Source organism: Medicago sativa, chromosome 2, assembly GCF_051527215.1.
Source record: "Medicago sativa cultivar Bolivia chromosome 2, Bolivia_mono, whole genome shotgun sequence".
Taxonomy (NCBI): Eukaryota; Viridiplantae; Streptophyta; class Magnoliopsida; order Fabales; family Fabaceae; genus Medicago; species Medicago sativa.
Window position 1 is genome coordinate 48288406 of NC_140750.1, and position 26618 is coordinate 48315023.

The 26618-nt window shown below is 32.8% G+C and overlaps 2 protein-coding genes across 2 annotated transcripts; one reads left to right on the forward strand and one right to left on the reverse strand.

The window, feature by feature from the left end:
* The first annotated feature begins 6985 nt into the window (after positions 1-6985).
* On the forward strand, positions 6986-15043 carry LOC146947061 (uncharacterized). The gene is made up of 7 exons (XM_085744770.1): positions 6986-7562; positions 10920-11054; positions 11917-12272; positions 12978-13722; positions 13839-13935; positions 14020-14074; positions 14505-15043. Exons 1-7 carry the CDS (start codon positions 7103-7105, stop codon positions 14565-14567), a joined length of 1911 nt encoding a protein of 636 aa, XP_085600896.1. The 5' UTR covers positions 6986-7102; the 3' UTR covers positions 14568-15043.
* Positions 15044-16248: 1205 nt separating this feature from the next.
* On the reverse strand, positions 16249-20081 carry LOC146947062 (Adenine nucleotide alpha hydrolases-like superfamily protein). Its single transcript, XM_085744771.1, has 4 exons — positions 19771-20081; positions 19540-19661; positions 17922-18095; positions 16249-16548 (listed from the first exon to the last, which is right to left on the reverse strand). The coding sequence occupies exons 1-4, from the start codon at positions 20002-20004 to the stop codon at positions 16455-16457; spliced, it is 624 nt and encodes a 207-aa protein (XP_085600897.1). The 5' UTR covers positions 20005-20081; the 3' UTR covers positions 16249-16454.
* Positions 20082-26618: the final 6537 nt, after the last annotated feature.

Genomic DNA, 26618 nt, shown 5'->3' on the forward strand with positions numbered 1-26618 from the left:
AATTACTACACTCCCTAGCACTTAGTAAAATAACACTAATCTCACTAAGCACTAAAATTAATCTTCGACAAAATTACAAAATTACCCTTACTCTCAAAATGACCAAAATACCCCTAAGTCCAGAAATGTCTAAAATACCCTTTTAACACCGAATTCTACAATCCCCGACCAAAAATACACACAGAGGCAAATAATCACATAAGAGCATATATAACACACAAAAATAAATAATAAAATAAATCTAACGAAAAATCGGGCTGTTACATAAACCCTCGTCTCTATTGAGCATAAAAGGCTCCCAGGGCTTGAGCCCTCGTCACTTTTGAGCACAAGGCTCCAGGGCTTGAGCCCTCGTCGCTATTGAGCAAAATGCTCCAGGGCTTCAGCCCTCATCGTTTGTATGAATAGACTCAACAACTTGACATCTTAACATCCTAACATCTTAACAACTCAACAACTTGGCATCTTAACATCTTAACAACTCAACAACTTGGCATCTTAACATCTTAACATCTTAACAATTCAACAACTAAGACATCATATAACATCGTATTCAAACATCAACAATTCATCATATAACATCGTATTCAAACATCAACAATTCATCATGCATCTTTGTAAAAACATAATAAATTATACATAACATATTTTCATGTCAAACCAAGACTACTGAAAGATATCGCAATTATCAACAACTTTCATGTTTCTACCAAAGACCAATTCAAAACAGAAACATATGAACAAAACGCAAAAACATGAAACATAGAATGTTGTCACTGTGCAATTTCGTTGTGACCTACGTGAAGTAATTTGACCATAACTCAAGTTCCATAAATCATTTTGAAGTGAAACCAACGGCATTAGAAAGCTAACATCCATACCTACAACTTTCGTGTTTACACCTAAAACCAATTCCGCACCAATCAATACCAGTTTTCATATCAACATTCGGGGCAGAGATGAAAAGAATCAGAAAAATCAACTTATATTATTCAAACTTCACATTCATTTAAAATCATCACAATTAACAACAACAACTCAACATAATTCATACCCAATTCATAATATGACATTAACAACAACAATCATCAACAACCACAACTCATAATCACGAATCCAACCACAAATCAACAACAAGATAACATAAATTATCAATTGAGCATAATTCATCAATTAAGTTGCATAAGGCGGCCCATCTTTTAACTCGGCTATATTAATCTCACTATCTTCGATAATATCTGATCCACAATCGAACTCTGGGTCACTGTCGTAGGTATCTACATAGGCTACTTTTTTTTCTTAGGAAACCTATTTGTCCCGACTTTCTCAGCCTTAAGCCTCTCGACCTGTCGGACTCTATATGCTAATTGTGCCATATCTCTGAGATACTGGGTATCCAGTTTCTTTCGGACGGAATAATCGAGGCCGCCAGCGGCCATTTCGACCAATTCATGTTCAGGCACTATAGTGAAGCATCTAGCCTTAAGGAGTCGAAATCTATTCAAATAATCGTCAATCGACTCGTGCGTTCTGCGTCGAACGCTGGCTAGTTCTTTCAGATTAATTTTATATTGACCCATGTAGAATTGCTCATGGAAAGCCTTCTCCAATTGGTACCAACTAAAAATGGAATGAGGAGGCAATGTTATAAACCATGTAAAGGCATTTTTTGTCAAAGAACTTGGAAAATATTTCATTTTTAAATTCTCGTTATTTGCTATATCACCAGCCTCCATCAAATATCGAGCGATGTGTTCTGTAACACCCCGTTTTCCCAACATAAAAATTTCTTATTTAAAATCAAATAATCAGAGTAATCCAACATAAACGGGATATCACATTTCTCAAAAATCTCAAATAACAATTTATTCTTCTTTAAATAGTCATCGTAACAATTCAAAAACGTTGCAGTGGAATAAGTTCAATACCATAAAAAGTCTTGGCACGCAGGCCTTATTATAAAAGTCTCATAAATCATAGTCATTAGTGTTCATCAAAGCTTCATAAAATAATACGCAAAGGAATAAAAAACAGTTCAGAAACCCCATCCCGTTACGTATCAGAGCACCTAAAGACACTGTGAGAGATAGCCACCCACGACTGCAACTAATCTTGATTACCTGCAAGTTACCCATACGAAGAGCAACATTTTCAAGCAGAGGGGTGATATTTCTCAAACAATAATATTAAGCATATAATTCATATAAAGTACATTCAACAACTTAAACATCTTATAATTCATTAATCATATCTAACAACTTAAACTTCCTTAACTAGTGTCATTATTCTTCTTACATTAGTCATATACTTCGTATTATATCATCATATAAATATCATCACATATCTACAAATATTAGTCATAAGCATTATCATATATCCTTTTCATCATAACATCATACATCATCCTAATCATAGACATAAACATCATCATATAACATCAAGTACTAATCATAACCATCTCATAACGTTATATATATCCATCATAAACATAATCACAAACAATCATCTTAAATATAATCACCAGGAATCATCATATATTATCATTAGTAAACGTATAACATCTTATCATAAATCACATATCATCATATCATAATAACTTCATATTTAAATTCTTAATCAACTTCATATATCAACATAATTATAATTCACGTAACATCTTATCATAAATCATTCGTCTTCATTCATCATAGCACTTCATTAATAACTTATAAACTTGATATCTTAACAACTTGACAACTTGACATCTCAACATCTTAACAACTTCGACTCGACTATGCAACTTCTACTTCTCAAATCATCTTAAATCATCTTAGACATCTTCATTATGCATGTGGTACCACCAGGGCATTAAGCCCTCTTCTCTAAGGTCATAAAGGACCTGCCGGGCATTAAGCCCCCATCTCTAAGGTCATAAAGGACCTGTCGGGCATTTAGCCCTATCTCTAAGGTCATAAAGGACCTGTCGGGCATTAAGCCTCCATCTCTGACTATGCAACGACACAACTCTAATGCAACGACATAACTTTCGTAAAACTTAGACAACTTCGTGAACATCTATGACATCCTAACATCTTGACATCTTGACAACATAACATCTTAACAACTTGATGACTTCATAACGACTCGACGACTTAACAACTCTTATCATCTTAACGTCTTAACATCTTAGCATCTTGACAACATATGAATCACATAAATAATTCATGTCATATCATAATATAACAATATCAAATGATAATAAACAACATCTTAAAACATCATATTCATCAATCATAAACAACTTCATATAACATCGTATTTAAACATCAACAATAATTCACTATGTATCTTTGTAAAAACATAATAAATTATCCACAACATATTTTCATGTCAAACAAAAGCTACTGGAAAGATATCATAAATATCAACAACTTTCATGTTTACAACAAGGATCAATTCACAACAGAAACATATGAACAAAACGCAAAAACATGAAACAGAGAATGTTGTCACCGTACAATTTCGCTAAGACCTCCCTGTAGTATTTTCATCATAACTCAAAGAGAAAACATCATTTTCACGTCAAACCAAAGCCACTAGAAAGCTAACAAAATTATCTAAAACTTTCATGTTTACTCCTCAGACCAATTCTGTACCGATCAATACCAGTTTTCATTTTAAATTCGGAAAAGTTGTGCTGAAAGTCCATAAAAATTCACTGTGACCTACGTGCAGTAATTTGACCATAACTCAAGTTCTATAAATCATTTTGACGTGAGACCAACGACATTAGAAAGCTAACATCCATACCTACAACTTTCGTGTTTGCACCTAAGACCAATTCCGCACCGATCAATACCAGTTTTAATATCAAAATTCGGGCAGAATGCAGATTTTTTTCAAGTTTCACCTAATCTTATGGTGCTAACCTCAAAACTGATTCTAATTATCATCCTAATGATTATCTAAGGTTTGTACACAATTTCTACATCAATTCAACAAGTTGTCATCATCTAATCATCAAATCTCTCTCAAAACCCTAATTCTAACAAACTCTCCCCAACTTGTTAGATGTAATCTAATGATTTAACAACTTACTATTAATGCAAGATAGTCTCACCCTCACCTTAGATTAATTCCTGAATCAGCAGTAGCGTTCTTCTTTCCTAAGGTCTTCTCCTCTTCTCTTGACTTTTTTCTTCTCTTCTCTTCTTTCTTGTTCTCCTCTTTTCCAAAAAACGGTTTAAGGTAAACTCTTTCTAACCTAAGCTTCTCTATTTATAATACTAAAATATTCTTCCCAAATCTATTTAGGCCCAACTACTTATTCTTCTTTCTATTTTAACCCCCAATTCCACTCACACTAATAATCCTCATATTCTAATGAATAATATTTCTCTACTAAATATAGTCTTCCACTAAATATATAATAATACACCAAATAACAAATATATTATGCTAGTAAATACCAACATATAACATAACAAAATATCACTCAACAAAATATATTAACTAAATTATAAAAAGACATCTAATCTCAATAAATCATATAACCCTCATATAAATCATATAAATATATAAATATATTCTAAAACTAAGTAAAATAATTAAATAAAAAGGAGGGCGTTACAACTCTCCCCAACTTAAAAGAATTTCGTCCTCGAAATTCAAGCACAATAGAAAATAAATTTAGTCATTACTTCTTCAAACAAAACACAAAAACCACATCAAGTTAGTCAGTTAAACATGATCAGTCATTAATACATATTTAGACAAAGCAGACATGAAATTGGGCCTATGTAGACCCATGTTGAAACCATTTTGGGCTAGTAAGGCTTCTACCACATTTGCTATATTGTTTTGGCCCTCATAATTATCTCGACGGGCTTGCATGACCATTTGGTCTGCATCTTAGTGTCTATTTACCAATATCAGGATCCTCTCAGGCTCCTCTTGGGCATGTCGTTGAACCCTTTGTTGTGCCCTGTTCTTAGGCACTTGGTTAATTTGCCCCTCTACGAGATTTTCTATTGGCATCATATTTGGGTCTTGGGGTACCGCTGCGTTTCGCGCTGGAGGGGCGCCAAGGAAGTTGGCTATTCGCTCCATCTGAGCGAACAACGCTTGATAACTATTATTGGTATCTCTAATTAAAGGGTTAATAATTGTACCAATTTGTTGAGTCACTTGGTTAACCATTTCATGATTACTGTCTTCCATTTGTTGCCTTAAGGCAACTAAGGAAGCGTTAGTCAGTGATTGTTGGGGCGTTCGAAGGGGAACACTCACCCCAGGGTTAAACATCTGTGGTAGTGACACATTCAAACTTTCTGAAAAAGCTGATGGGTTCGTATGCAGGCCTTGCATCAAAGACGACGGCATGCCATATGGCATGGTTCGATGGCTTAATGGGCCATAGTTCCAAATTCCCTGACTCGACATTTCTCCCAAAGTTGGGATGGCCTGTGAAACTGGAGCGGTCGTCGAGGCCGCTATGACAGGAATGGCATGTGACATTGGGGCACCCGTCGAGGCCATTGTGTGTGCAGGGGATGACACTTGCGCGGGAATTGTCGATCCCGTTAACGTTATTGCAGGTTTCGTGCTACTAGACAGAATTGACTGTGTGCCACCCTGCGAAACTGGTGGGTTGGTTATTGTATCTGACGCACTGACGACATTTGTTGCCGCAACAAATTGACTTGCAAGACGCGTCATTTCAGGAAGTTGTTTTTTATTCCTCAATTGCATACACAACACAAACCAACAATGTTAATCGAAATAAATTTCAGAAAGAAAATTTCAAACAAAAAGCACAAAAGGTCCCACTGGGCGTGCCAATTTGTTTACACTGATTTTTGGTAAACAACCGCTGGTTTAAAATTAATTACTTGCGAGATCAACCGGTAAATCTTAAGGACATATTGTGTTTTTTGTTATTTTCCAGAATTTGTAATTGTTCTTCAAGAACATAGAAAACTTATGAAGATAACTTATCGAATCTAACCCAGTTAAATCCGTCGAAGTTACTTTCAAATGAAATAAAAAAGAAATGCTTGAATGAAACAAGTAAATTGCAAAGATACTTAAGAAAATAAACTTAAATTGCATTGGTTGAATGTAAATTGGTACACATAATCATACATTGCAACTCGTGACTCGTTTCACTCTTCCATGCGGATAATTTGAGTGTAAGTTTTGTGTATGATTGGATTGTGACCTCTTTTCCTTACGAGAAACTACTATTTATACTAGATAAAAATAACTACCTATATTCGAATTTAAAACTACAACTGCTACAAACGAACAGTACCCATCTATTCGATTTGAATTTCGAATACATATATCTATTGCTTGACCTTATCCGAAACCAACTGCCTTTCGATGCTTTTCGCCTTGTCGAACTGAAACACGTGTCTCTAGCATTTCCAACAAATCCCATCTTCGATTTAAATACATAAGAATAGAAAAGCATCCTTTACTCCTTCGATCACAAGGTCAAACTTACTTTGACTGCATTTTATATAACCTTAAAAATATAGGCTAACACATGGGAGGATGAATTTTTTGATCAACACGATCGTTTCCGAACACTCATAGAGATTGAGAAAGGAGAGAGACCGGTTTCATCTAAAAAAGATTCAAATCAACACACAATCCTATTTTGTGTGACACTTCGGTTAAAGCAAATGAATAATTTGAAGATATTGTGGAACATTTAGATGATTTAATTTCGTTAGATGAAATATGACACTTTTTGGTCGATGTTCATCCTTTTTTTGGTCGATATGCACCGAAGTATTTTTTAGATATATAATGTAATGACTATTTTTTGTGGCCAAGATGTAACTAACCTTTAATGTCACAAGAACTAAAAAATGTGATGTAATGACTAAAAACTAAAAACAAAACTGTGAATATTTATAGGAACTAAAAACTTAATTAATTTTTTTTTAATTGAATATCAGGCGGGTATTTACTCTCTCTTTACTGCTGCTCGTAAACTGATCCCTGATTCATTTGTCAGAACAAAACTTTTGTCTTTTATATTATCACCGAAATTATTCTTCCTCTTTCGATCCAAAAAAATCATTCATCTTTCTCATTACAAAATCCACGCGCCATGGATATTCGACGCGCTCCACGCGCCGTTATCGACCCCAAACTACGACGCGTCGGTTTCTTCGACCAACCCGAACCCGAAACCCCACCGATTCCAGACTCTCCACCCTCCGACCCAACCAACCCCGTCATCATCCCGCCGCCACGTCTTCTCTCCGAACGAACCGCCGCCGTTCCCGTCCCTGAGTCAAGGTTCCGACGTCAGGAACTCGACGATCAGGTGCCGATTGGAAGCTACAATCCTTCTGAGTCGGTACTCGGAACCTCGCCGACGGTGTCAATTGCGTCTAGCGGTGTTGGGATCATTGATGGAGAATTCTCTGAGGATTGTTCTCGTGTGGGATGGTTTCGTGGGAGTGAATTGAGTTTTCGTAGTGGAAGGTTGGATTTGAAGAATCGTGAAATTCTTGAGGAGAATGTGTTTTCTGCTGTTGCTGTGAATTTGGATAATCTTCCTCGAGGTATTTGTATGTTGTGATTTTCATTCATGTGTGATCGTTGTTTTTGTTATTGAATTCAATTTTGGAATATTCCTTGTGTTCTAGTTATTTCTTGGGTAGTGATTTTGGATTGAAACTGTATAGATAAAGTGAAGTGATACCGATGAAATTGAAATTCTATAGCATTACTCTGGCTTTAAATGGTGAGGCCTCTCCCGCTTTAAATGGCATCTCGTGGGATTGGTCCCTTGAGATTAGTCGGTCATTGTACTGATGCAGAGTTTTCAACAAAAAATTCAATAATACATAGGCTCAAAAGTTATGATTGTAGTTTTTCTATAACTTTTATAAGTCTATTGTTTAGGTATATGAAGCACGAAAACGGACACCATATAGGACATGGATAAGCACACATAATAATTTTACCACGTATGTTAGGAGCCACATATTTAGTAGATGAAAGTGCTTAATGTGGTACGTAAGTTATGCAGCTCTTCCACCTAATGGCCCAATCTTTTGGATTTGGCTCGCCTCATGGGCTTAAGTCCTAACGCGGTGTTCGGACCCTTGAGACATGACTTCAGTGTGAAGTGTCTGCGCTATATTAGGTTTCCTAGATTCAACAATTTGTCACATTATTGAGTTTGTTATTGTATGCCATAGGGTTATTTTATTTTCGTTGATTTTAGCAGGATTTTATTTTCTGTTGGGTGGACTAGGCATATAGAGTTTTGAATTACATTCTCCATATGGTTTTCTGGTTTTTAATTCGCAAGGATTCCCTAATAATCCTAATGACATTGGTTGTGAAGTGCAGACTAAGTGGTAGTATTTATTGACAAATGTAAAACTTTCTTTGAAACTCAATATTAGCAAATTATCATTGTTTAGTTGGTGTGGCACAATGCAATTGAAGCATTATCTTTTTCTTGGTTCATTTTTCCATCCAGGTTTTCTACTCATGCACAGATCAAATCCATTTGGAAGACAACATTGAATATTCAGTCCATGAAAACCCTACTTGATTATCTATCGTTATTTTTTAAAAACTCTAAAATCTACCAAACTTAAATATATTACCAATCGATATTGTTTGCAGCATCCAAGTCAATCACCAATATATTCATAATAAAGTTTTTGCCTATTGCTTGAAAATTCCCATGAACCTCACATATACCCTACGAACCTTCAATCCACATGTTTTCTACCCTTTAATTGCCATTGGAATCCTAATCTTGATATGATTGATCCTAACCTATGAAGCCCGGATACTCCAAAATGGTGCCGTACCCGTGTCGGATACGTATCGGATACCGATACTCCGCGGATACTCCCGGATACGTATCCCAGAAGTATCCGAATGATTTAATTTAATTTTTATTTAAAAATATATTGGATACCTTAAGGATACGTTAAGGATACTCCCGGATACGTATCCCAGAAGTATCCGAATGATTTAATTTAATTTTTATTTAAAATTTTTATTTGTATTTTGATCACAAGTATTAATTTTTGTAAATTGGGATCATTATATTGGCCATTACTTGAAAAGGGTGACTATCTTCATACTACCTTGATATCATCATAGTGCAGGTTGTTTATATGGTATGTTTTGGTTTAAAGGATATCTTAGTTGGTGAATGGTCCATTGTATTTTGACTTGGTGTAATTAGTTTTAAGATTTCACGCTATTTATTTTTTGTGTGTTTATGTCTAATATATATATATATATATATATATATATATATATATATATATATATATATATATATATATATATTAAAAAAAATTGTAAACGTATCCAAGCCGTATCGTATCCTAAATTTGAAATTTTTGACGTATTCGCGTACCCGTATCGTATCGTGCCCGTATCCGTATCCGTATCGGGGCTTCATAGATCCTAACACTCACCATTTTAAAGCTAAGTTGTTCGATGAAGGACTTGAGTGGTTTTATATGTCTAACTTCTTGAATAATAATAACACTCTTTCTCCACAAGGTAGATGTATATGAACCAAACAATCTCATTGTATTATGCCAAAAATCAATTTTTAGAAAGGCCTTACAGGTTTAGGTCTTTTTGAATGGGTTTCGTGATAAGTTTCCTTGATCTTCCTCTATCACTCAAATGTACACAATATGACTAATTCAATTAAAATATTCCTTTTAGCTAGAGAGGCATCTTTTGATTACAGAAAATGCTTGAAGCATTTTTTCATTTCACCCACTTGGCTTGGAATCGGATCCTATGATTTGCATCTCCCTCATTCTCTTCATTTCTTTTATTTATGATAAACTCAAGATGCTTCAATTATATAATTTGTGATAAAGTATGATCTCAAACAAAGCCAGTGCTCTACTTGCTTAAAATGTATTCCATATACTCTGTTTCACTTTTATGTAACTGGAAACCGTGTTATCTCCACTACTCAAGTTTACCATTTACTTCCTCTTTCAACATTTCCAGTACAACTATGTCATCTACAAAAACTACAAATTAAGGCACTGGCCTGTGGGTATGCTTGTAACAAATGAAAAATGCATTTATGAGGGAGATCATGTCCTCAGGCCATCCAACTCAAAGTAAAGCTTAACCAGTTAGATGGAGGATCAGGATTTGGCATATATAATATATCTTTAATTTGATTTATAAGATTTTCTGTTACGGTTTCTGCTGTGTCATTTATGTACTAAGCACTAACTTACATAAAATTGTCTTTTATGATTATTAGTTTGTTGCCTAATCAAAGCCTATATGCGTTCTATGTAATGCTTTCTAAATGGAATAAGTGAACTCGAGTCTTGAATTTAGAAAAGGTTAAGAATCTTGAAATGATCGTTTCACTTTGCTAAGTTCTTTATAAATGCATTTGTTCAAAAAAAGCCCTTCCTTTGCCAGAATGTAGGATCTGTATTTTAACACTTAATTTTTTAGTGTGTTTTTGCACCAGAGGATATTGTATATGGAAAAATCTATACAATTTCTCAATCAATAAAATAATGTACGAAGTGGCTAATCTTGTGCCTTAGTTTGTGATGTATAAATGTACAAATGTTCTTGGAGATGCTTTGAGCCTATTCTTCCTGTTAATCGATCAGCATTTATTGGAATATCTTGTGGTATTGGATGTTGAAAAATTATAAATAAAAATGAAGGCAGTATAAACCTAATTATTGATTTCCTAAGGGTAGTAGTGCAGTAATAAATTTTGTTTTTCAATCTATTTATCTATATATCATTTTTCATTTGTTATAGTAGATTATGTTGTTATTTTATATATTAAATCAACTCCACCTTGTGTGAAAGGGATTTTATTCTCTTTTTTTGTATTATCTTATTCTCTTGGATATTAATAATGCCGAGCAAAACTCTTGCAGAAAAGAAACACGAGGCTGTCAAAGAAGTATGCCGCGATATGCCATCAGTTTCACAGCCATTGAAATCAAAAACTACAAAGGCTGAGAGGCGAGCATTGCAGGAGGCACAAAGAGCTGCAAAGGCTGCTTCTAAAGGTTGTAGTTAAGATTCATTCTGACTTGAATTCCTATAATTTTTGGATTGACACCATGTGTATCTATTTTATAACAATATATAAAGTTTATAATAATATATAAAGAGAATAGGGGATTTTGGGCTGGTGTTTTCATTATGCAAATTATACCCTTAAACAAATTTGGCTATAAGAATGTTATATTGTTGGTGTTATTGAAAAAGATAAGATTTTGTACTATATTTGTTATATTGTTGTTTAAAGATAAACATATTTTGTTATAATTTGAATTTAACAAACATCTATTCTATAACAGTGTATAAAGGGAATATGGGATTTTGGACTGGATTTTTCATTATTCAAATTATACTCTTAAACAAATTTGCCTATAAGAATGTTATATTGTTGGTAATATTGAAAAATATAAGAATTTATATTATATTTGTTATCTTGTTGGTAAAAGATAAACATAGTTTGTTATAATTTGAAAGTCACAAACATCTATACAAATAATTTTAATCAAAATTTCATAAAAAATATTGTTTATAATTAACACGCGATAGCACAGTAAAAAAAAGCAGAGAAACAAACGCGAGTCCCTATAAAGTTTTAATCCTAAGCCTTTATCCTCACTCAATATTGACAACTGTTTGTTACACTGGACATTGCTGTTTCCTTAATGGACCAAACATTGATCAAGTTTCTTAGAAAAATTTCATCAAGTTCACAATATTTGGCCCGGAAAGATAGAATATGGAGTTCACTGTTTTAGTAGATGCTTTTAACATCTTAGTTTGTTATCTAGTTGCTGATATTCAGGAATTCTATGTCTTCTATATTATTTTTGCAGTCTGTGGTTGGTTTGATTGTTGTTCTGTATCCAGCTAATGGAAATTCAGCAGTTGCTGAATCTGGCAAAGCAGCTTTAGCTAAAAGTAAAAATCAGTCTTCACTAAAGAAAGATGGTCCTCCAGTTACATTGGCAGTCACTATTGATAAGAAATCTGGGAATCGTCCTCTGGAGAAAGAGAGGAAAAAAGATGCCCCTCCTCAACGAATGCAGTTTGATGATCAAAACAGAGTGGGAAAAGCTAAAAGGCGTGCGTTAGTAAATCAAACTGAAGCAAAAAACAGAGTTGAATTATTTCGGCATTTGCCTCAATATGAACATGGGTCTCAGCTCCCTAATCTTGAATCAAAGCTTTTCCAATTGGACTCCGTGCATCCTGCTGTGTTCAAGGTACTCTTTTCGAAATTTTGTAAGGTTGGTTCCGTATAATGTAAATCTTGAGATGAACACCACCACCAACAACAACCGAGCCTTATCCCATTAAGTAGGGTCGGCTGCATGGATCAAATTACGCCATAGTGTTCTATCATAAACCATATTTCGATCCACCTCATTAATCTCTAGATTTTTCTTAATAGTTTCTCTTATAGTTTACTATGTTATCATATTTTCATTTTAAAAAAATATTTATAATTTTAGTTAAGATTTTACAATTTGTGTCACAATAACAAATTTCATGCTCTTTCCCCCCACTTCTCGTCTCCCAACGAGGTTTTAAATTTTGACAACCTTTTGAAGATTAATGTGATGGCATTTTATATTTTTCAGGCTCTACAACCAATTCCAGTGTTTATTTTCTCAAAATTATTCTTTTCTATCGAGTCTCCCATTTTCCCTTATATTTTCTATGAATATTGTGTTATCAATAATATTAGCCTGAGTATTCGTGCTTTTTTCTCTTGAATTAGAACTTGCATCAATAATATTTCTTCTGTCCATATAGATGGGTGGTGACTTCCGCTGCTTCTCAATTCAATTTAGTTGTGCTTTTTTATTTTTCATCATACATTCTTAGACCCCTCTTTTTTGGTTTGAATTGCAACTAAATAAAAGGGCAATTTAGGCATGGTGCTCATCAGCTTATTTATTTGTCAGGTTGGATTACGTTATATGGCCGGAGATATATCAGGGGTTAATGCTCGTTGTACTGAAATGCTTAGAGCGCTTCAGGAAGCCATTATAGACTACTCGACTCCTCCTGAAAAAGTACTTATTCGGGAGTTAACTGCAAAAATCAGTAGTTATATTTCATTTATTAATGAATGCAGACCACTTTCTATTAGTATGGGAAATGCAATTAGGTTTGTGAAGCGTCGAATTGCCAAGTTGCCCTTAAGTCATACTGATGTTGAGGCTAAAACAGCTCTTTGTTCTGATATTGACCGATTCATTAATGAAAAAATAATTATTGCGGATAAGGTGATTGTTGGGCATGCTTCTACCAAAGTTAGGGATGGTGATGTTCTTCTTACATATGGATTATCTTGTGTTGTTGAGATGATTCTCTTATCTGCTCATGATGTTGGGAAAAAATTCCGAGTTGTCGTGGTAGACTCACGGCCGAAGCTTGAAAGCCAGGCCTTACTTAGTAGGCTTATCGCCAAGGGCCTGAGTTGTACGTATACTCATATAAATGCTGTTTCTTATATCATGCACGAGGTTACAAAAGTTTTTCTGGGGGCTTCTGCCATTCTGTCTAATGGAACTGTACTTTCAAGGGTTGGGACGGCATGCATTGCAATGGTGGCTCATGCATTTAGTGTTCCTGTATTAATCTGCTGTGAAGCTTTTAAGTTTCATGAAAGGGTGCTACTTGATTCAATATGTTGCAATGAAATAGGTAAGTTTGACCATCAGTTTGTAAATGTTGAACTTTCCAGCTCTGTCGGGCATGAATGCAGCCCTATTTTGAAATACCGTTGGTGATAAAATTAACCGACTTAAAATTACATACAGGTGACCCAGGGGCTCTTGCTACGGTTCCTGGAAGAATGGACATAAATTATCTGGAAAATTGGACAAATGAAGAGAATTTGCAGCTTTTGAATTTAATGTAAGATTTCGATATTCCATTTAATTAAAGTTGAACCAACAGCCCCTAAAAATTGGATTGACTTATTTTTATTTTGTTTGCTAGGTATGATGTTACTCCTTCAGATTACGTCTCAGTTATTGTTACCGACCATGGAATGGTAAGTTGATCAGTGCCTAAAGTACAAAGTTTTTGGTCATCCAGTGTGTCACCACCTAATCTATTGAAATTAGGCAACTTCTATTTAGCTCGTTTCCTGCATTCTATGTGGAATTTTTGGAATTCTAACCTCTTCCATTATTATTTTGCTCATGGATCTGTATTTTAGCTATTTATGATATAATTTGAAAATTACATCATTATTAATTTCAAAAAAAAAAAAAAGAAAATTACATATCTGTCCTATGCTCAAGAACAATTGATCCTACCGGTCTATAACTTAAATGCAATTAGTTTCTAGATGCACTAGGTTATTTTTTTAGCACTGATGAATAATGTTAACATTTGGATATTTTTGCATCCTCATTCTTTTTAATTATTGTTTTGCTTAAATTTCCAGTTTCAGTTTTCATCTGTTTTTGTTGTTGCAGATCCCTCCTACAAGTGTGCCTGTGATCGTGCGTGAGTATGGACAAGAGCATTACTTGATATAGATAGAGATGAGTTAGAAAGTGACTTTAGTGACAACCCACAACCAATTTTGAATAGAACTTTACTGCATACTTGATGTCTAGTTACAATTTTTTTTTTTTTTTTTTATTCTTTTATTTTGCTTTACCTCTCCAAATGACTATGGAGATATACCAGTTTTGATCAATGTAACTCCTCTGCATTCTCCAGGGACCTTTCCACCATAGTAGTGGATAGGCAGATTAGTGTTAGTCACCTGTGTATGGACCTTAGCCACAAGTTTCGGCCTATACACTAATAACACGAAAACACTTTGGTCCTAGGTTTTTGATCTCTATTTTTGCGCTTTGTCTTGCTTATTTGGGCACTTCCCTTTTCTTGCTAAAGAAACTTTATCACCTTGTCCTAGGTTATCCATTCATTGAGTCCTTTTCCATTCTACTCCCTTGTTATGTACACATGTACTCTTATTCAATATCAAAGTCTAAAATTATATTCATTCTTATATGTTCACTCAATTACGTTATAACTAAGAGTTCGTAACTGGGAAAATGTCCACCCAGGAAAACAACAACTTTATCAAATCTTTTTGCATTTTAAGCTCTATGAATGTTGAGTTCTTCCGTCTATGTGACTGTTTGGGTTGGCACTGCAACACGTTGAGCCAAATCACGATGAAAGGCCACCTTAATGCAGAAGCAAGACTTGGAGCTTTTAAAAGGTTGCGATGGAGACAGTGATACAACTTACATGTGAGTTTGAACATTCAATAATGTAAACTTACACTCACATGTGTATCTTTTATGCTCTTGTAAAAAAGTTATTGTAATTTAACAAAAGTTCTAGCCATCGTCCGATGGATTTCTGGATTCATTCATATGTACTAGGCGGAGTGGGTAACAAGGTATTTCCAGCAACTCATTTTCATTGGTAACTATATGTACCTGTGCCCACATCTATAATACAGTTTTGTTAACATAGTTAATTTGACATGAACTTTTGCAGAGGAAGAAGAGAAGAACCCATAGAGGCTAGGTTTCATAAACATAACGAGCAAAGTTTGAATGTGTAGTCTTACAATAAGAATATCTACCATATAATTGAAAATTCTAAAATACCCTTACTAATAAATAATAACTATGTTACCTTAACAAATTTTACACTTGCCTATCGTGAGTTTTTATTTTGATTTTTTAAGTCTATCTAATAGGTCTGGGTTTAATATTGTCATATTTAGCATATTCCATAGAAATATGCTTATAAATCTAATATGTCACCATATTTAACTTCAAGACAAAAATAGTGACATAAAAAGAAGTCAAATTACTTGTCTTAGTATATGTCTCATTCTGTGTCCTTCCAAAAAAAAAATAATTACCAAATTATATCATAATATATAAAACAACAATGCAACAAATATTGAATACAGTACTACTTACAAGAGAGAAATAATTTTTTAATTGATGTCGGAAAGCACTGAAAATTTCAAAAGTCTGTACAATTTAATCACAAACAATTTTTTACTAATAATACTAGTTCCACTAAGAAATTATTGTGGAAGGTACACATGTTCTATATATGGTTGTTGTGTAGTGATAATTGGAGCAGGAGTAACGTGAACAAGTAAGAAAAATTGTGCTACGTCAGTGAAACATGTCATAGCATCTTCGGCGTTATCTACGCTGTGCAAGATTCGTATAATAATTTTTGACAAATGACAACAATGAATAGATTGTAAAATGTTGTAACAAATCCTTTACACAATCAGAAAATGAAGAATTTAAAATTATACTACTATGTTATTGCATTTTTCTTTTGTATACATTGTATGTGTGATAGGTAGGTGAAGATAAATTATAGGTTATTGAGAAGAAAAAGAAAATGCTGAAGTGAGATATTGTGTCCTTTGATCAGCTTCTCCTTGTTCTTCTTGATCTCCAAATAATTGCAGATGGATTTGGACAGATTCTGTATGGAATTTTTGGTGATGGACTATGAGGGACTCTGCAATGCAATTATAAAACTCAGTTATTTCTAATAGCAGTATTAATAAACCTAAATGTTCTTGGTGTCTATTTCTAGTTCCAGTGTCACAAGTTCCACAAATATTTAAATTTGGATTGCATTCAGCAATTGCCCGTTTATAGAGTCGCTATGTCGATGACAGTCGAATTGTGATTAGACGATCCAGATTTTAAATTTAATAAAAAAAAAAATAAAAAATGTACATTAAATTGGGGGATCTCAAGTACTGGCTCATGTCGATTCAACGATCGCGAACATGTTAACTTTATGTCAACAATGTTATCTTTGCACCTTGAATTCTTTGGATGAAAATTAAATCATTCCAACTTTAAGCTTCATAAATCAGCTTTAATAGCAAAACCAAAATTGAAACACTATCTAACATTGATCTATTGAGTTTCTTCAAAAAAAAAAAATTGATCTATTGAGTATTGAGCTATAGAAAGTGTAGATTCTTTTTTGAAAAAAAAGGTTCAATATAGTTAGAGATTTGACTTCTTTTTTCTTTATTGTGAACTCTCTAACTGCGTAAATTCCAAATTTTACATGATCCAGGGCGCGTTTGTTTCAATTTTTTTACAGAATAGATATTTTTTAAAAAATCTGAAGCTATTTTCGTTTATTTACTACTAATATACAAATAATTCTTTAAGATTTGAAACTCTTACATTTGAGTTTTTTGTTTTTAGAATTTTTTTTTTTTGGAAAAGTTACTAGGAATAACTTTTCATTTTGTGACTAAGGGTGCGTTTGTTTCAACTTTTAAAAAATATATTGTGTGTTAAAAACTGTAGAGATTTTAAAAAAAAACAAAAACATTTTTGTTTGTTTACTACCCATAAAAATCACTTTTAATTTTTTTTTTTGAGGGAACTTTTTAAAATAGAAAAAGAGTAGATTTTTAGAAAAGCTAACTCTAGTAGCTTTCCATTTTAGAGTCAAAAGAGATTTTTTTTTTAAAATAAAATCCTAAACAAACACTTAAAAATGACAACAGTATTTTTTTTTTAAAAAAAAAATCTGAAACAAATGGGACCTAAACAAAAGAGATTTTTTTTTAAAATTTTTGAACAGACTAAAAGAAATGTTTTTTTGGTTTAAAAAATAGATATTTTAAAAAAAAATCCCAAACAAATGGCCCTTAATCATTACAAGAAATTTATAAAGAATTGTCCCTTTTCTTAAAAAAACAAACAAAGATGCAATAATAAATAAGGATTTTACTTTATAGTATGTGGAAACAATGTTTATTTCTAATGATATTTAAACATCTAAATTCCTATAGTATCAAGTAAATAAAAGTCTCATGATGAGGAATATTTTAATGTGAGAATGATTGTAATGAAACTTACAGTAATGTAGAAATGTCAATCTGAGAAAAGTCCAAGTTGGTTGAACTATCTAATACAGCTGCTGAGGATATCATGGGACTTAGTGGGTCACCATGATGAGTAGGTTGTTTAATGGCAAGTACTCTGCAGTTGAAATTGCTTGATATACTATTCTGGGAATGGGCCATTGCTAATCTGTAATAAAAATAAATAACAAATGAATAAAATCATTGCTTTAAGTTTCTTAATTTCTGTAGTAGTGCTACAAAATTGCATGCATATATCAAAAAATGGTAAAATTAATTAAATAAAAGGAACATACTGAAATCATTGCATTTGGTGTCTGATTATGAGTTATGACACATGTCGGACACATGTCGGACACCGGAACACGTTTAATAACCCGAGGAGTGTCCGTGCTTCATATTAGGATTCATCTTTGTTTTTCTTAAGGGAAATCTTAGGGCACTTCCTAGGCATTTACACATAATTGAGGAGAGGTTGTTAAAGTTGTTTCAACAAATAAAATGGTAAATATTCCTTTGAAAAATAGAAGAAGTGTGTTTGTTATTTTAGCACATTTTAAGCATACCTCACACCTAGTGAAATCAATTTTCTGTATATAGTTACAGATAGATAAGGTAGCAAGGAGTCCTGCTTTAGAAGAATTCCTTATGTTGCATAAACTTAAAGGATAGATTGGTATATTACATAGTTAGAACATAGTCATTTCTAAACGCAACACAGGTCCCTTCTTTTATTAGAAAAACAGATAAAAATGTGGGTCCAAAAATCTTTTGACATGTTCTGGCACCTTTATTGAAGGCACGTGCATTTGCCAAACTTTTTGTGACCAAATTTTGAAGCCCTCTGGCAGAAAACTATTTAGTTAATGCAGCCAAAGGAACACAAATTCGTGTGAAATTTTGTGAAGAAAAAAAATGTGACTGTTACTAATTTTATTGTTAAAACTTAGATACATCAAATTCAGTGACTAATATTTGTTGTTATTTCAACTTTTTCTAACACATGAAGGTTGGGATCAGCCAGATTGGCAAGGAAGATATCATTAAATTGAAATTCACGGAACACAGAAGGTTGAAGTTGACCACTAACCACAACCTAACCATTTTCTTGTACATAAATACATATCCCGAAAGAAGAAACTTGAATTTTAGGTTTTCATTGATCGACCACGATTTTTATATCAATTTATATGATGAAGACCGTTTCCACTTATAAATACATGTTCAAACCTTAGACCTTATATCATTCAATGTAACACGCTAACGCCCGCATCAAAATGAATTTTTTTATCAAAAAGAAATGAATTCTTAAGAAGGATGAGAACCCAAATTTTATTAGAGTTATTAACAAAATTTTAAAAGAAAGGTCTAATGTTGTGTTAAGTTAAGGTGTTTGAGATATGTTATCACTACAATTACAACCATATCATTGATATTTGTAATTGAATAGCAATGAAATTATAGGACTAAAATTTTAAACCTTATTGATCAAACATTTATGGAAACCAAGGTGTCAATACTAACAATAAATAACAATTCCAACATGCTACTATAATAACCTTTCATTAATTGACCTGAAAATTAAAATGAATTATTTTCATATTAGCACTTACTTGTAAAGAAAACTATGATCATGGAGTCCAACAACAAGCATAGAAGCACCAATTTCTCTCACAGTAGCTGCAATCTTTGTTCCTTCATTCTCCCCTTCTGTCACAATAATCTCAACCTTTGTCTGCAACACAATCCTAAGATTTTTATATGACACATATCAATTAATTTGAACATAAAACAAAAACAACAACAAAAACAAATAAACCAATACTCAAACAAATTATACATACATTGGGATAATCGTTACAAATGTCTTGGAATGATAGTGCTAATCGAAAACCGTCAAGGCGAAGAAGACGAGCTTTGCTTCTGCTTCTACTTCTTGTTCTTGTGTTAGAAGAATTGTAAACATGAAGAAGTGTGATTATATCACCATATCTAATGATGTTTATTAGAGCCCATTTTAGGGCTGTTCTAGCTGCATCTACATCTTCTACCACCACAACTATTTTCTTCACATCCATTTTGTTTCTTCTTTCTCTCTATCTCTTTTCTATCTACTCTACTTTGTTCTTTATTTATATTATCATTGACTCAACCAAACTTGTCTCTTTCTGATTTTTAGACTTTATATATATATTTTAGTATTGATTGATTAAAAATGAGTATAATATTTAGTCCATAACAGAATCATATGAAATATATGACAGGGAAGTGTCCCTGTATTGTTTGTTACCTCATGTGGAATTGCTGGCTCTTATGTAAATTATTTGTCTACAAAATGAATGAAATGATAGAAATTGAAAGAGTAGATAGAATAAAATTAAAATGATAAGAACAATGTGAAGAGTGAACTGACCAAAAAAAAAATATTATATGTTTTTTATTGGTGAGAAATAAAATGAAAGAGAAGTGATTTTTTAAAGCATAAAGAAAAATATAATTATCCTTTTTACAAAAGGAAAATATAATTATTGATTTTCTTTTTGTTACAAACAGAAGTGAATTTTTAAAGCGTAGAGAAAAATATAATTACCTTTTTTACAAAAAGAAAATATAATTATTGATTTTCTTTTTGTTACAAACAGAAGAGAGAGAAAAGAAAAGAAAAAACTATAATAGGCTAACGCTGACAAAAGAGATGCCCAAGGCATCATCAAGCAACATGGAAGATAAATTTGAAGGAGTTGTATATAAATAAAATCACTAATCACACATACTCCCTCCGTCCATCAATAAATGACCTATTTGACAATATACATTATTGACTTAACATACTTTGACCATATTTTTCTACTAATTCACAAAGACAAATAATATCATGTAAGATGTTGTTGGATTCGTCTCAATGAATATTTTTAAAATATTAAATTTTTATAATTTTTTTTAGTAGAGAATTGAAGATATCAAAGATAAAACATATGCATTGGTACGTGTGTCGGAGTAACTAGGTCATCTAATATGGGACGGAGGGAGTAACTTTTAGCATCGAACTTAACCAAACAATCATCATCAAATTTACATTCCCGAAGAGTATGATACAAATCAACAATCCAATCTTGACTTAAGAGCTTCTTAATTAAGATAATCAAGTTACCAACCCACTAGGGTTGATATGGTGGTGTTGGCTTGGGACCTTTGGCGTGTGTTCCTCCTTAAGGTCTCAAGTTTGATTATCCTCGATGCAAATTTAGGTGGGTTAGTTTAACTTCTTCAAATAAAAACAAGTTAATCAAGTTACTAAATCTGCAAAACACATTAAGTGGATCCTAAACAAACTTAATCACATGTAAGGAATATGAATAACAAATAACCCTTTGAAAACCAGTCGACCAACACAAATCAACCATGGTAAAGTGCAAGAATCTCAGCAAATAAGATACAAGAGGGATCAATATTACCATAGAAACTGCCTAGAAAAGAGCTTTATTATCTCAAATAAGACCACCGAATCCCGTTAATCTTGAATCCGTAAACGCGCTACAATCCACATTAAGAGAAACCGATACAGGAGGGGGGACTTCCATGGCACACTCCTGACTAAATCTTGGATGTGATTTAAATCAGAGTTCCCAAATGCTATCGTAAGATATCGTAATATGGCTACAACTTGAGCTGAGATATCCAACCCAGAATGCTTCGTTCCCTCAAACAGATAAATATTTCTTGAACATCAAATCTTCCAAATAATAATTGCAACAATAATGTCATATTTATCAACTGCATCTTTCAACCAATCTTTAAGTTTTACATCTGCATAGGGTGCTAGGAAATGAGGCAAGCACCGATGCCAAACCTCCAAGGCGCGACAACATAGAAAATGCAATACAAAAAGTGTTCACTAATGCAATCACAAATTCGACACACATCTGATTATTTTTTAAGGATTACATAATAATTAGGTATTTAATTCTAATATGATCAGAATATTTTTATTTTTTAAAGGATTTATGAAACGCCCGTTTTAATTAATTGATTATTTTAATGAGTTTTAGGATATATTTATGTGATTTATGTGATTTTAAAGAATTTTTATGAGATGTTGTGACTTATTTTATTATTTAATAAAATAAGATTTGAAAATAAAATAAATATTAAGTTGAGGGATTATTTTGTGAATTTAGAAAGTTTGGTGGTAGAAAGAAGAAATAAGATAAAATAGATGAGGTGATATAAATAGGAGAAGTTAGGTTTAGAAGTTGGAAAACGTACGATCAGTTTTTGGTGAAAAAGGGAGAAAAGACTAGAGAAGAGGAGAAGACAAGGGAGAGATGCGATTTCATCTTTCTAAGGTAAGGGTGAGACTAATATTCAGTACTATTAAGTCTGTAATTCTGATAATTAGATTTAACATGTTGTAGGTTGAGTTTGTGAGAATTTGAGAATTAGGGTTTGAAGTCGTTATAGGTTGTTAGTTGAATATGAGTCTATCAAATTCATGTCCAGTTGGTGTGCAGTTAGAATAATCATAGGTAGAGTTTTCTATCAATTTTGGAATTTGGATTGATAAAAATTGGGATTTAAAAGTGATTCTTAAGTGAAAAACGCATTGTTAAACTGATTTTTGAACTGCTGAGAAGCCCAAAATCGGCCATCGAATTGTCAAAATCGGCCACCAATTTCTTAAATGTCCTAAATATAAATATTATTCGCAAAATAATGTGATCCTTAAGTTAACACTCGTCTAAATGTTTTAATTTACTACTTTACAGATTTCGAATACTTTTGAAAGTCACTATCTGGAAGAGAAACTATATCTTTATTATATATAATAAAAAAAATTAAATTTTAAATTACAAATATTAGTTTTTAAGTTACATATTTGACCACCACTTTAAAAGAAAAGGTGGGGTGTTTTTGGTCCAAAGTGAAAAGTTTTACATTGCTATATATATTAGTAGATGGGGTTTGGACAGGAACCCTAGCCGTTGGCCCCTGCTACCGACTTTGTTCCTTCTCTTGGCCGCTCTTATCTGCCACTATCCCTAATTCAAACCATTACTGATTCCACCGTCAAATCATCAATTCACACTTCGTTCCTTCACACATGTGTTTTTAACGACACACAGGAGTACATTGGATCTGATTCCACATTTTTGCATCTATTCATTATAATTTTTGCCAAATATTTTATTAGTTTTGCGTTCTTATTTTGATTTCTTATCTGTAACAGCTTGATGCTGCTTCATTGTGACTTGATTGAGCTTCATTGTGACTTGATGCTATTCATTGATCGTGATTTTAATTTCTTGTCATCAGCTACATGTCTTTTCTTTGGTGGTTTATTATTGACATCATTAATATTCTGTTGTTCTATTTCTACATTAAGTGTGATTTCTTTAATTAAGAAGGCTACAAATTCCGATTGGATGAGTCTCAAGTCAGAAGCTGAAATGGATGACCCTATACAAATGGTACTAATAAATCTACTTTAGATTTTATGTTTAGGGTTAATTCATCGAATTCTAGCAATGACCATATATAATTGATTGTCATTACTCGGAATCGATGAATTAACCCTAAACATAAAATCTAAAGTAGATTTCTGAGTACCATTTGTGTAGGGTCATCCTTTTGAACTTCTGACTTGAATCTCATCCATTTGGAATATGTAGAATTTTTAATCAAAGAAATCACACTCGATGTTGAAATAGAACAACATAATGATGTCACCAATAAACCACCAAAGAAAGGACATTGTAAATGACAACAAGAAATTAAAATCATGATCAAGGAATAACATCAACCATCACGCCACAGTGAAGCTTCAATATATAACGTTTTTGGTTATGTTATTGGTGTATTGAAATGGTGTCAATATTTTGCTTCTGGTGTATTGACATGGTATTGGAGGAGGTAATATACAGGGTTTTTGATTATATTGTGCTGAATTTCAATTTCATAGAAAGTTTGTGTGATTTGGCTGTTTGTTATTGGTGATTTCTAAAATATAATGTATGATTGGATAAATATTTCATTATTGATTTCTCAGTCTCATGGCTATTTCATGTGATGGTTATGCATCATCTTGTCGATAATAACCTTAATCTTAGGACTGATTAACAAAAAGCATTTGACGGTATATTCCCTAATAAACATGTACTTCAAATGTATAACCTAATTCAATATAACCACTAGAAAGTGTATGGACTGATTATGGTGCCTGATTGGATTAGTTGCGGTCGTCCCAGCTACTGTTCCTCTGCCTCTGGAGAGGTAGTTTGTGTTATGGTTTATTTGTTATGTTTTGTCACTGACATAGATGACAAAAATTCTCAAAAGATGCACTAGAATGTTATTGTACTATATTTGATTTACTTTGTTAAGTATTTGATGATTGTATACTTGGGGCAACATTTGATGATTAATCGACAATTTTCAATCGATCTCAAATTGAGTCAAGTCCTCAAATCTTTGATTGTGAAAACTCAAATCAGTAATCATGAGATGTGGGTGGAAAATTGAGAGAAGATTTTTGTTGTGGTGGAAATAAATTGAGGTAACTACCTTGAGGTGATGGTTTTTGAGAAGAGAATGATGTTATTGAGGGAAAATTGTTGTAACTATCCTGAGATGATGGTTTTGGAGAATTTATGCGAAAGGTTTATAATATGTATCTTGAATTGAAGAAAGGCACAAAAGACCTCACCTAACGGTTTGTTGGTTTTTTAATTCAGATTAGGTAGCTATCTTCATTTATGTTGAGGAGAATTTCTTTAGTGTTTAACCGGAGTCGGCAAGTGGTTGTCTGAGAGGAGGAAACACTTTTGTACATTCGTCCAGGGCTGATTTCATTCAGTAATGCTGCTGCACTTGGAAGGTAATTATGCAGTTTTGGGGACTCCTTACTAAGATTTGGGCTAATATTAGAAGTTGCATTTTCTGGTTATAGGCTTCTTAGGAGGATTTCTGGTTTTTATCTTGTCTCTTTACTAATATTATTGGGTTTTGGCGTAAAAAGATGAATTCTATGGTTTATGCATGGAGGTGAAATTAAAGATTATGAGCACACGATATGATATATCCAGGGAGCTGAATTCTTTAGTTTTTTTTTTTTTAATTTGTTGCTGCAGATTCTTCAAAAGTAAAACCTCGTGGTCAAGTTGTGGTGATAAAAGCTTAAGAGGCTAAACGATGGCATGCTTGAGGATATTGCCATTGCTGATGCTTGAGGCTTATTACCATTTTTCTTTTTACCTTTACATGCTTTGAAGTTGTGTTGCATAGTCCGTTTTCATTATGAATTCTAATTTCAAACGTTTGTATGTGAACATATTTGGAGTTGCAAATTTGAATGAATTTCGATCTTCTCATATTCGTTAATTCAAATATGAATGAAATCTAAGCAAAAACAAATTTGGTAGATTCACAATTTTTTAGTTTAGATAATTTTGCGACACTTTTTACAACTTCTCAAAAATGATGAATGTAACATTTTTTTCTTGTTACCGGTGATGCAAAAAGTGTTACAATAATGTACCATTTGCGACACTTTTTGAATGTTATAGATAAAACTCTAAAATGTAACTAAAGCTCTTTAGTAACAAGGGTTTTACCTAACAATTGTCCAAATGTTACTAAACTTAATTAGTAACATTTTTCTTGATTTAGTAATAGTTTTCAAGTGTTACTAAATCTCAATTATGTTGTAGAGGTAATAGTGTGAATTGATGGATAGTGAAGAGCGGCCAGTGGAAGGAAGAAAGTGAGTAGCAGCGGCTAGGGCTCCTTTCCAAGCCCTATCTATCTAATGTATATATATCATTGTGCACATTTTCAATTTGGACCAAAAGCCCCTTATTTTCTTTTAAGGTGGTGGGCAATTATGTAATTTAAGATTTATTTTATTTGTATAGATATTTTATTGTATTCACATGTGTGGTTTTTTTTCTTTTTTGGCCCTTTGTAATTTTGGTTTTTCTTCTTCCAATCTATTTTCAAATAATGTGCAACTGTCATTAAACGGGTTTTTCTTTCGAATTCCCCTATTGTAAACACATTTATAAAGGTTCGAGATTTCTTGATACGATAAATAGTTAGATTCTCTTTCTAATAGTTATTATTTAAAAGTGTGTGAAATTGTGCAATTAGTAAAATAAAAATGGTAAGACCGAGTATCAAACTCGAGGATCTTGTTATACTCTGGAATAATATTTTTAACTTAACTATTCAAAAAGTTAGTAGATTTGTTGGACAGCAATTATGAAAATTAAGCAAAATAAGATTGATTTGAACTAATTGTTGGGCGATGAGTTTAACTAGATGACTATCTTAAGTTATCAAATTTACTATGCTTCCATAATGACGGAGTCGTTAATTCTAAAATAACCTTAGTGACGTAGTCGTTAATTCTAAAATAACCTATGCTTCCATAATGAATTGAAGATTAAAATTACGCATGAAAGTACAAGAGTTCTCAATTGATTTCAAAGTTTTGAATATATTCCTAGATTGCAGAGGCAATATTTGTTTATCGCAAAGAGTTCATGAATTCAACTTCCATTTTACAATATGAATCATAAATCGGTTTATGGCATACAAGCAATAAAAGCATCAAGCATGGAGATAAGAAAAATAGTTTTGACAAGTTTCATCAATAATCAGAGATCAAATCACATAAAAAAAGTTTATATCAGGT

Excerpts from the sequence above, each read along its gene's own strand:
- LOC146947062 (XM_085744771.1), bottom strand. The coding sequence starts at position 20,004 with ATGGATGTGAAGAAAATAGTTGTGGTGGTAGAAGATGTAGATGCAGCT. Across the intron at positions 19,662-19,770 it reads TTTGTAACGATTATCCCAAT|ACAAAGGTTGAGATTATTGT; the intron begins GTATGTATAATT and ends ATTGTGTTGCAG. Across the intron at positions 16,549-17,921 it reads ATTGACATTTCTACATTACT|AGTCCCTCATAGTCCATCAC; the intron begins GTAAGTTTCATT and ends ATTGCATTGCAG.
- LOC146947061 (XM_085744770.1), top strand. The coding sequence starts at position 7,103 with ATGGATATTCGACGCGCTCCACGCGCCGTTATCGACCCCAAACTACGA. Across the intron at positions 7,563-10,919 it reads TTTGGATAATCTTCCTCGAG|AAAAGAAACACGAGGCTGTC; the intron begins GTATTTGTATGT and ends AAACTCTTGCAG. Across the intron at positions 13,723-13,838 it reads AATATGTTGCAATGAAATAG|GTGACCCAGGGGCTCTTGCT; the intron begins GTAAGTTTGACC and ends AATTACATACAG.